This window comes from Cajanus cajan, chromosome 4 (assembly GCF_000230855.2).
Source record: "Cajanus cajan strain Asha chromosome 4, NIPB_CcT2T_4, whole genome shotgun sequence".
NCBI classification, from domain to species: Eukaryota; Viridiplantae; Streptophyta; class Magnoliopsida; order Fabales; family Fabaceae; genus Cajanus; species Cajanus cajan.
In genome coordinates, this window is record NC_138520.1 from 72,778,474 (window position 1) to 72,790,562 (window position 12,089).

Below are 12,089 nucleotides of genomic sequence, written 5' to 3' on the forward strand. Positions count from 1 at the left end.
AGTATAAACAAGTGAGTAGGGACAAAGTCAGGGTAGAACACCATTCATTCAAAATAGGAAGCTAGCAACACTTCTTTTTAACATTTTTTTTATTATTAATTAAAAGTTATAAGAGATCATAAATTTAGTAGATTCTCTAACTCATTAAATAAGTTTCTCTTCTAGTATAGAGATGAGACACAAAATTTATAATTTATAGTAAAATTCAATCAATAATGGATCATCAAGAACTATTTCATAACTATCATCAACATGTCAGGCGTACCATATACTACATTAAAGGCATACCTGTCTCTCAAGGGTTAGTTTTATAATTTGGAGGAATATAAATTAAAGAAATTTAATAAAGAAAAAATAAAGTCAGAAGAAGAGTTGATGACCACGTATTTAGTACTATCATCCAATAAAAATTTGGGAGAGGCTTATTTTTCGTTGCTTGGTTTGATGAAGCAAAGGAATGCAAATACATGTAAATGAATGAACGCTTATAAATATATCATTGGACTGTTTTCTTTTTTCCCCCTTACTTCGTATCCACAAAGAAAATGATGAAAACCTACTTTGAGTAAATTTTTTCATTGAAATTTATAGGCAAAGAAAATAAGAACAAGTGAAATAAACTTATTTAAAAAATTATAATTAGCTCATAATAAACTAATTTATATAAGTATAAACTTATATTTAAAAAAGTGTTTGCAAAAAAAGTAATTTTAAAAAATATATATTTTTTACAGAACAGATAGGAATTGTTTTTTTAAAAGAAAATAAAAAAATATATATATATATTTATTTTTAAACAAAAAAGTTTAGACAAACACATCAAACAAATTAAAAAAAAAACTTATTTATTTAAAAAAAAAACATTTTTTTAGAAGAAAAAAAAATTAAAGATCACACCAGACATAAGATCGGCGTTTATTATGCTAAGATGTTGTCTATTATCAGTTCAAATATCACTGAAAACAACCAACAATTAGTATACCCACTAATACTGTTTGATTTTTAAATGAGTCACTAATGCAATTCACCAAATACATCATGCACTGATGATTAAATCACATATCCTTATACACCATTTTCTGAAAGTTCTCCTAAATCGTAAAGCTTGAGGAAGTCGATACAACAAACTAAAAGATCGAGCCTAACCAGAACCAAAGCACCATGATTAGTTGGAGACTTGGGATTATTTCCTTAAACATGGCCAAAATTTTGAACACTAGAGGCCCGATTTACTTTGAGATGTTTTAGAAATGGCTTGAAAATGTTCTAGAAAGTACTTGGTAAAAATGACACAAACTGTTGTCTTGTAAAGAAGCTTTTCATTTTAATTCATATATTAATTAATCAAGTAATAAATTAATTTACCTAGTGATACCTATATTTTGATATTCAATTAATTGCCAACTTTAATAACTGACATGATTAAGGCTAGACAGGTTATGTGACAAACATTAGTTGGTAAATTACCAATTCAGAGTAACAAGCAAGGATCATCAAATAATATTTAATGATAAATTCTACTTATAAGGTTCTTGTGAGAGGAGACAGTTTAGCATTCAACCTTGAACAATCGTAAAAGACCAATGCTCACTGCATTATATTCAGAATAACTGAAAATCATCACCTGCAAAAAAGTTCAGATTAAAAAAATGAGTATGCATTATGCTTAAAAATAGGTAAAGCAGTTTTGATTTCACTCAAATCACAGTAGGATAAAAGCCAGCGGTGTGGTTCTTTTAACTAGCTCTAAATTTATCATTAATTTGTTGCATTCCTGGTCGTGTTTTGCATTAATAGTTTCTGGTTATTTAAACTTTGCTTCGATGCTTACATCAAGTTTAATTTCAATTAATGATTGGTAAATGTTTAATTGAAGTGTAAGGATTGCTTATATGAATTTTTAAGCAATTTGTAAGTAAGATCATAACTGATTGACTTCAAAGCTCAAATTTGATATTAAGTCTTTATTAATTGATGTGTATCAATTACACGTTCTTTGAATGATATTTCATGAAGTACGAAAAATATTTTCCTTTAGACCCTCTCAATGGTTTTAAGAACACGCTTTCACAATAAGGTGTAAGACTGAGATGCTTCATTAAAGTACACTGGCTATATTTTTGGTCAAAATTGAACAAAGAAAAAGGAACCTTAACTAGCTGGAGAAACAAAAGCATATATGAATACAGAATATAAAATGGAAAACAAAGCACTTACCATTTCTTTTTATTCACGAAATGGCGTGAGATCAATGTTGAACCGTTGCTTCCCTTTGCTTACCCTCTACAATATATCAAATTGGAGTTAATCAAATATATATGTTCCAAACTACAAAACAATTCAAATTGTTTTTAATTTTCTGCAGAAAAGTAAATGTATCCTCACTTTAACAATCTACTACATTAAAAAACATTTTGATATAATACTCAATATATAAAACAAAAAAAAACTTAGTGAATGGGCTTCATATAATAATTCTGACTTATGAGATAGGATATCAATTTTCTTTCAATTTTTACGATTTCTGTTTTTTCCCCTATAAAATATTCCACTACAAGGCATGTTACCATTCTAGGTGATATTGCTAACTTAATCATCAAAAACAGATATTAACTTAATCAACTTTATTTATCATAAAGGGTATCTATTAACATCTTTCTTGACAAGATATTTAATAGCAAATACGATTTTTTTAATTATAATAAGAGAAATTAATATACCATAGGCCCTAGAGGTATGAAGATTAGTTTTTATTTAATGATTATAATATGCAACTTAGAATCATATATTTCAAGCAAAAACTTACAGCAATTGCTACAAGCTCTTCAAGTAGCTCCTTCAAGTGGCGCAGAGGCTGTCAAATAAGAGGATTTAGTACATAGTTCATTAAATGACCTATCCTATTTGAAAAAAAAAAATTATCGGGAACATCCAAAGGAAAAAAAAAATGTTGGGGAAATAGTATTTATAAATCTGATTGACTGTGATTAGCAACAACTCACCCACTGTGTCGGACCATCCACAGGTGCATTCAGCGGATCATCATGCACCTGGAAACCCAAAAAAGGTTTTAGAAGCTCGGTGATAGAGAAACTAAATAGACAAAGATACTCTTTGAATTGCAGATCTTGGAATTACAAGTATGATAACTATACACCTAAGATTTTACTCTGAACTACTTCCTTTTATGATAATACTAGAAAACTATAACTGGCATCAGCTATTCTTTGTACCTCCATGAAGATACCATCCACTCCAACGGCAACTGCTGTCCTTGCAATGCAAGGTATTAGTTCTCGAAGACCTCCACTTGCAACACCACCCCCATCCAACTATACATGAAAGAAGAATTTTAATCTAACCAAAACAGGTGTAACATTTGAAAAGGTCATTTCAGAAAGTTATTTAATAGCTAGAACTACTGAAGTCAGATGTGATAGTTAGGTTCGAAAGTATATATACTTAAATATCATGTGAGACTCCTATATTCTTAAAGATTTTAATGGAGATGGCATGGAGGTTTACATAACAAACACACGCAGGGAAAAAACACAATACTGCCAAATTTCTAAAAAAAATCCTCACGAATTAGCAAAAAATAGAAGCCACACATGAGCTTTAAACTTTTGACGTTGCAATTCTGAAAAGAAAACTATGATGTAATTTTCCCAGTAAAATTAAACGAGTGCATTTTGGCCTATGCTGTATTCATATACTATGACATGCCCAATGCAAATACAAACAAGAGACTGTTGAAATAAATTAAGAGAAATTATGTGAAAGAGAAAGGGAGAAAAAGAATTGTCAATGGTTGATATAAGATTGATGTGCTGTGCTGTGCTGTAAAATACAAACCACAAACGACCCTACTTGTACAGTTGTACAATGAATCTAGGTCATGTTCTAGAGTAGCACAACTAATAGAAGGCAAGCCCAACAAGCCTGCTAACATAATAAGATCAAAAAACACTAACAATTCAAACGTTCTAACAGTTATTGTCAACAGCAATACTTCAGCAACAAAAGTTTATTCCATTATTTTGTGATGTTTAAAAGCATTGCAGGCTAAGACAGTGTCGCATGAAATATACAGTTCAAAATGCAGAAAGGTTGCAAATCCATGTCAACATCAAAACAAATATGGGAATAAATACAAAAGGCACCTTCTTTCCAGCAGGTTGTTGTAGTGAGTGTGTTATATCCGCTACCTGAGGCAAACATCAAAATCAGATATTTGAGTTTTCTAGAAAATAAACAATTTACAGAGATACTGGAAAGAAACTTCACCATGAGAAAATTTAAATCAAAGCCAAAAAGATGCTTGAAAGAAAAGTTCTTTATAATAAGGGAATAGTAAAGAATTAAGTTCAATCTCACACTTACAAAAATAGTCAAATAAATACATGCACTCTGGTTTACTTCTTGATCGATTCATCAATTGAGTAAATAAATATTATACTAATTAGGGATTGCAAGAAAAGGAAATGTTATATGTACCCTTTAACTAAAAGATCAACAAAAATGAAAACCACTCAAGAATCAATTCTTTGCATAATAAATTCAAAATAAAATACACTTCTTCTATCCTTTTAGGGATACTACCAAAGATTATTTATAAGAGTCATCTGTACATTAAAACTTGGGAAATATATCTGGCCCAAGAAAATTTTTTTCAGGCAAAACGGAATCAACTTTCTCCCAAGTCACTCACAGAGAAAGGAGATATGTGAGCATTTATGAGAAAGTGCCCCATAGAGTAAGCAACTTTTACCATATCAAAAGGTGTATCAGGTTATTGTGTTCATGGGATTCATCTCATTTAATCAACTATAATCAATAATAATTACATTAAATAAATGATTAGGACATTGCCATCAAGAAAAGCTGCAGGAAGAAAGTGTCTGTTTCCACTTTCATTCAATAAGGCAGGATATAAATATTCAAATAGTTTTTACTTAAAGCATACAATAAAAGAAAGATTTACTTACAATGGGACAATTGGCTTCTCTCATCCACTCCAAGTTACGTGGATCAACAATCAAATCATCTGTATGAAAAAGAAGATTTTAATCAATTATGGGTTTCAAAAACAAAAGCACAAAGGGCAACTGATTTCAATGCTCACTTTTTCAAGGCAGTAGTAAACCTCAGACACACATTAAAAGTTTTGATTAAAAGGAGAGGCCAAGAAGGTGGTAACACATTAATAAAAATAAATTATAGGTTTTAATTTTGAATTAGATAAGAGAAAATAACACAAGACTACAATGAAATTACAACAGGTGGGCATGTAGAAATAACAAGCATCACTTGATATGGCCTTTTTTTGGGTAAACACTTAAACCACATCTTGCAGTACAGCAAAATGATCTAGAAAATGAAGCATTACATAGTGAAAGGAAAGGCAATAATTTACTCCACATAAAAGCAATTACTGATATCATTTATTGAATGGTTCCTACAAGACTCTCATCATTCAGAAACATACAGAAAATCTCAAAATAATTGCCTTTAACTCACTGTATCCAAACATTGTTCCCCTCTCACAAACCATTACATTAGGATTTCCAGCTAATCGAACCTTTTCAGCTGAATTCGACATGACCTATAGACATGAAACATATGAATAATGGTAAAAATCAGGAGATACTAATTTGAGGCTCAAGTCATTGCTAACTACTGAAATTGTAACTCAGTAAGTTAAATAGTATACTAACAGAAGGAGCGCAGAACTGGCCCTTCTTAATGTTGATAATTTTCCCAGTTTTGGCTGCTGCAACTAGAAGATCTGTCTGTCATTAGAAGAAAAATGAATGAAACAATTGAAGTTGGCAATAAATTGTAGCTTCCAATTATAATGGATATCAAAAAATATTTACTTGGCGACACAAGAATGCTGGAATCTGAATGATATCTGCAACTCTGCCAACTGCTTCACACTGGCAAAGAAGATAATGTGTCAAAGACAGATCAATTTAATAATTCAATATGATAATATATAACAAAAATTATCACTAATAAAGCTGTGCTAACCATATTAATTTTCAAATTTAGATGGGTACAGGCAATTGTTAAGGAAAGTATCAGTGTTAATAAGAGAGCCAAGCTAGGATTTACAAGATATAGTTTCATACCAATGAATGAACTAATAATGTTTTTCAAGTTACCGTTTCTATATAAACTGACTACATGAGGGGAAAGAACATATAAGAATTCTAACTATTTCATGATGTTAATGTTATATAAATAGCATTTGCATTTATCAGAGCATCACTTAAAGAAAACTTTGTGCTATTTTCTTCTTTCAGCACTAACAAACATGTAATGATATCCCTTCAAAACAACATATAATTAAGATCAGCCTAGTCTGATTGGTATGCCAAATAATGCTAGTACTGTATAGGAGCCTTGACCCATCAAGAAGGCCAAGAAATATGATTTCTATACAACATAGACAAACAGACAAAAGTAAATATGAAACAACAATCTTATATATAGGAAAACTAAACATTTTACCTGGATGGTCTCATGAACATCTGTCACTATAGGGATGTCATAGGCTATTTTAACCTTCTCTAGTATCTGAGAATAAAACAGCAACATAAAAGAAGAAAAACATTCAACTAAGATAAAAATAGCTTTATCCAGTACAAAATTCTGTAATTTTGACATAGTTAAACATTGTTATAAAGCAATTTACATGCGGAACAAACACACTAAATGTATATTACTGTACCAATGCTTGTGGCAATGGCTCTTAAAGGTCATAATTCCTACCTATTTAAGACTTCTGTTGTAATTTCCACATACTACAAAGATGGCTTGAAATTTTACAAGTATCAGTATAGTATCTTTTTTTTTACATTGGGGCTGCAAGAGGTAACATTTGAGTATTTGACCCATAGAAGCACTACTAATTCAGAACCTTGCATGTCCTAACAAGGAACCTAGATAGATGAGATTTCTCAATGCAATGTTAAAGGTGTACAGATGTTACCTCCAAACATTTAACTCCAAAATCTCTAGGGATAGATGGAACCAGACACAATATAATGGACATGTTAAAATCTTACATTAGTGGGATATATGAACAAAGTACTCCCTATAACGATTTGGATACTACCCCTACCCCTCTCCAGCTAGCTTTTTGGGGTTGGTTAGCAAAGGACAATTTTATATTACTCATTTAAAACTGAAGCCATTAAAAATTTACACAGAGCTAATACAGTCACATGTTATTGGACAATGACAACACCAAGAGATGTTATCACGCAAAAGTAGCAAAACTACTAACCTTCAATCCCTCGGCCATCCCTGGGCCACGAAATGATTTTGATGATGTTCGGTTAGCTTTGTCAAAGCTTGACTTGAAAACCAACGGTATTCCAACTCTGAAAGATGCGTATACATTCAAAATCATGTTAGCTATCGACAACGGTAAAATTAATATCAGGTCTACTAACCATTTCATTTACAAATTTAACTTTGACATTTAAGCGTAAGTTTCAACACCATCACACATGTGTTTGTCATGTTACTAAAAGAGTTTCACTTTCTTAGGAGTCTCACACTGAGTAGAGTAAAAAACTCAATGTAGTACTTAAACTATGAGACTCTCCCACTTAATGGACTAGTCTTTTGGATTGGACTTTCTTCGTGTGTTTAAGTCCTAACTCCTAACACACAATTCAAGTGATTATCATCATAGTCATACTTTCTGAATAACCTCCACACAAGCAATGGGTCAAAATTAAAACCTTTATTTTAAACACTAGGAAGGGAAAAAAAATATATTTAACTTTATACAGAAGAGAAGACTACGGAGAAGTTGGCTAAAAACCAATGAGTATTACTCCAATACCTATCTTTTTCTCCTGAGTATCAAACACCTAAGATAAGGTGTGAAACATCCATTTTATGGTAAATTCAACAACTAATAAATGTTTCACAACTCATAATGCTACAGTAGAAGTTCCCTAATGGATTTCCATTAAATCACATTGAATTTCTCATTGATAAAAAAAAAGCATTAATCATGAATAGAGACAATTACATACTCAGATGCAATACTCTTTATGTTCTTAGCCATCCTCATAATGTGCTCCTCTGATTCAATCACATTGGGACCCGCGAGCAGGAAGAACGGTTCTGCACCCTGGTGAGATTGAAAGAAACACAACCCACCAAAGAAATTAAAAAAAAAAAAAATAAAAAAGGAATTTTAGCCATGGCCCAGAAAAATTAAAAGTCTAGAAACTCATAATCAGAGAAAAATCGCGAACCTTGAGGTGGCTAAACAACAATGGCGACGGATCCATTTTGCAGAAAATGAAGCTGGAGATAAGAAAAGTAGATGCAGTGACATTGTATGTGAAACAACAAAAGTGAGAGTGAAAGAGAGATCTGAGGATGAAAGTGAGGTTGCGTTGGGTTAACGTGTACCTTCTTCTCCTTGATGATGATGGTACAATGAATCAGAAATGCTCTCCAAAACACAGTCAAGTCAGTAGCTAAATAACTCCCCAGTTTCAGTTACTCAGATCGAGCCAGAGTGGAAAAAAATGCACTCCGGCCTCTCTGTTTTTTAAATAAATTAATATTAAAAAAAATCATGTATTGGATATTTATGTGATTAGCTATTTAATGAGGATAAAAAAATTGAGATGAAATTGAGAAAGAAAAAAAAGTGATTTAAATTCATAAATAAAATAAAAGAGAGTAAAGTAATTTATATTAAAATAGAGATTACACAGTTATAGAAAGGAATATTATTTTTATATAATGAGATAGATTTGAGCATTTATTTTAAGAGTTAATCATTTATATATTGTTAATGTAAAGTTTTTTATACTGACAACTAATGATATCTTTTAAAGTTGTTTATTTTATTATTATTTTATTAAATAAGTGTGAGACCCGTGGTTTTTTTTCTCATTTCTCCCTCTCAACTCTCACTCACTCTCACTCTCATTTCCTTTTCTCTCAATTTCTTGTGGTGATCTTGGCTGTAGGTGCGAGTGGTGAGTGAGCTGATTTCCTTTCCCGAGTGTTGATTCCTCAAGCTTGTTCTCTTCTCCGTTCAAGCATTTTCTTCCTTTCTTCTTTGTTCTCCACTGTCCCGAAGCTCGACATTCTTCACCGAGGTAAGGGAAGCTGGGTTTTTGGCCGATTTTTGTTGGAAATGAGTTCTTAAACTCATGGTGTGGTTGATTCCGAGAGGATTGATGGTTGTGTGTGATGAAAAAGGGGTTTTCGGGGTTCCCGGGGTTTGATGAAAATTTGGGTTTTTTCTTGTTTGATGGTTGCATGTGTAAAAAGAGGAGATTTTTGAGCTGTTGTTTGAAAATGTGACAATTTGGCTGGTTTGCATGTGTTGGAAATGTTGATCTTTGCAGGTTTTTGAAGAAACTTTCAAACTTGGTGAGTTACTGCTGGGTATCACGCTGGGCGCAGTTCTTGGCGTCGGGCGCGTGACCATCAGAGGGCTCCATTTGGGCAAGCCTGCGGGGTGCAAGGGTGTGTGCGCCGGGCGAGCTTGAGAATGTGAGCCTCTAGATGGCACACGCCGGGCATGGTTGGACCGCGCTGGGCGCGATATCGGTATGTAACATGTGTTTTGGGATTTCTGGTGCTGCGCCGGGCGTGACTACTTCTCGCCGGGCGTGGAGACTCCTTGGGAGTCTCTGCCAGAGGTGGCGCCGGGCGCAATTGGTATTGCGTCGGGCGTGAGACCTTGGGGAGGTCTCTATCTACCCTGCACTGAGCGCGGGTTTGGCACGCCGGGCGTGTGAGGCTCTTTGGAGTATCTACCTCCTAGCACGCCATGCGTAATAGGAATTGCGCCGGGCGCGTTTGAGCCCTGGTGCTCTCTGGTTGGGCCACGCCGGGCGCAACCACGAGTGCGCCGGGCGCGGATGTGTACTTGCTGAATATGCTGATATATGTTGAACAATGCTGATAGATGTTATTATATGCTGAGCTGAGCTGTAATTGATAAATATTGTCATGCTATTAGATGATAATGCTGAATTATAATCTTGTTGTGTTGTGAGTAGTTTAAGCTGTGTTGTATGCTGTTAATGATGATATTGCTGATTTGTTGTGCTGTGCTGCATGCTGATATAAACTGTTTTAGGCCGTAAGGCTGAGCTATTGTAAGTCGTAAGGTTGAGCTGTTGTAGGCCGTAAGGCTGAGCTATTGTAGGTCGTAAGGTTGAGCTGTTGATCACTAAGACTAGAGGAGATGTTTTCTAAATTTCTCATCTCATGGTGTGGATTGAGGTAGCTGTGGTACTCTTAGAGCCCAATTTGTTGAAAACCCTCCCTGGGAAGCTGACCCTTCGAGTGGTCACTATGTTGTTCTCCTCTAAGTACGTAGTTGGTCCCGTGTGTGAGCAAGGTCGAGGCACACGTGTATAAAGTGACCACAGTATAGGGGCAAGGTCGAGTTATACCGCTTACAAGCGACCAAATCTAGCTGATATGCGTGACGACGCATTGAGTGTTTACTACTGTTTATGCTGTATATGTGATAAGTTGTATGCTGATGATGTGCTGATAACTGTAGCTTTTTACCATTCATGTATTTATATATATGTATGTTGATTCTTTTCACTAGCTTACCCTTTGTTGTTTCCATATGGTTTGGACTGTAATGATCATACTATATATGAGAGCAGATCATCAAAAGAATACTGATTGAGTTGGTCGTTGTATGTTGAGTTGTATGTTGAGGTAGGTCTACAGCTGGCAGATGGAGTTGATTCTTTTGCTTGAAGTTGAGATAAGGAAAGTTATAAGTAGAATACTGATTGAGTTGGTCCTTGTATGTTGTTGAATTATATCAAAATTGTTAATTTTGGGTGTGTTGTTGAATTGAAGAATTCGATTCTTGTATGTGGGATATTTTGGGTCTTTTGAACATGTTGGAAGATTTAGATGATTGTAAATTAAATCTTTGTTGCATGTTGTTGTTTTTGTTGGAAATGTGTTAAGAATGTTGAGTATATACAAAATCTTGTGTTACATGTGGATTTTCCTAAATTTTAGGTGTGGTGAGCTAATTGGAGTATTTGGTGTAGAACTCGTTGTTGTGCTTGGCGTAGTTTGATCAAGGGCACTTTGTCTTGATGGCATCAAGTGTGAGGAGAGAGAATTATTTCGAGTTGAACTGATATCGAGTGTGAGTCAAATGACATTGAACGTGAGGTGAGAGGATTGACTTGGTTTAAATTAGTGTTAGACACCAAAGGAGTGACATCAAACATGAGGGGAGAGAATAGTCTTAGGTTAAATTTAGGTCAAGCATGAGACTTTGTCATGCCAAAAGTGAAGGTTTAGGAGGACTCTACCTAATCCACATCGAATATGGGTTGTATGACGTCAGGCGTGGACAAAGCAGAGGGCTTTTTGCCTTAGTGGCATTGGGTGCGAGTTTTTATTGTTTTAACTTGTTTATGATGAAATTGGTGAATGTGTTGTATGATGTCTTAGTTGTACTATATGTGATATCTTGATGTATGATGTTGAATCTCTATACATTGATCTAGGATAGTATATAGTTGATTTTGTTATACTAAGTTGCATGTTGTTTAGTTGAATGCTTAAAAGATGAGTTGAGTTGTATGATGTTGTTAAGTAGCTATATTAAGAATGTTTTGGCATTAAAGTTGTACTATGTTGATCAACCTAGGTCTAGAAGAGAAGTTGTTTTAAAATTATATATCCTATCGTAAGGATATTGTGTTGTGGTACTCCAAGAACTCAATTTGTTAAAAAAAAACCTTTTGAGAGGTTGACCCTTGAAGAAGATAGTTGAGTCTCTTCTAAGGCATTAGTTGATGTGGTATATGAGTCAAGTCAAGGCATATTGATTATAAGAGACCAACTATTGATCCGTATGTGGACAAAATTGAGACATATGTGTATAAAGCGACCATTTTAGAGTAAGTTACAAGGTCACGAGCCAAAATCCTTAACTAAGTACTTGAAGCACATAGTATTTAAATGGTACTTAGTGGACTAATCCCATAAGTGGCTTGGTTATGTTAACTAATGTCATGGTAGATTCATACCTGTAGACACCCAAT

The 12,089-nt window shown here is 33.9% G+C and overlaps 1 protein-coding gene across 1 annotated transcript; it reads right to left on the reverse strand.

The window, feature by feature from the left end:
* Nucleotides 1-1,437: 1,437 nt before the first annotated feature.
* Nucleotides 1,438-8,594, reverse strand: LOC109788767 (2-dehydro-3-deoxyphosphooctonate aldolase). The gene is made up of 15 exons (XM_020347586.3): nucleotides 8,443-8,594; nucleotides 8,283-8,334; nucleotides 8,058-8,155; nucleotides 7,295-7,391; nucleotides 6,517-6,582; nucleotides 5,880-5,939; nucleotides 5,718-5,792; nucleotides 5,521-5,605; nucleotides 4,989-5,047; nucleotides 4,164-4,208; nucleotides 3,234-3,332; nucleotides 3,003-3,050; nucleotides 2,807-2,854; nucleotides 2,218-2,283; nucleotides 1,438-1,624 (listed from the first exon to the last, which is right to left on the reverse strand). The coding sequence occupies exons 2-14, from the start codon at nucleotides 8,316-8,318 to the stop codon at nucleotides 2,227-2,229; spliced, it is 873 nt and encodes a 290-aa protein (XP_020203175.1). The 5' UTR covers nucleotides 8,319-8,334; nucleotides 8,443-8,594; the 3' UTR covers nucleotides 1,438-1,624; nucleotides 2,218-2,226.
* Between the last annotated feature and the right edge of the window lie 3,495 nt (nucleotides 8,595-12,089).

Excerpts from the sequence above, each read along its gene's own strand:
- LOC109788767 (XM_020347586.3), bottom strand. The coding sequence starts at position 8,318 with ATGGATCCGTCGCCATTGTTGTTTAGCCACCTCAAG. Across the intron at positions 8,156-8,282 it reads TGTTGTTTAGCCACCTCAAG|GGTGCAGAACCGTTCTTCCT; the intron begins GTTCGCGATTTT and ends CAATCTCACCAG. Across the intron at positions 7,392-8,057 it reads ATAAAGAGTATTGCATCTGA|AGTTGGAATACCGTTGGTTT; the intron begins GTATGTAATTGT and ends CGCATCTTTCAG.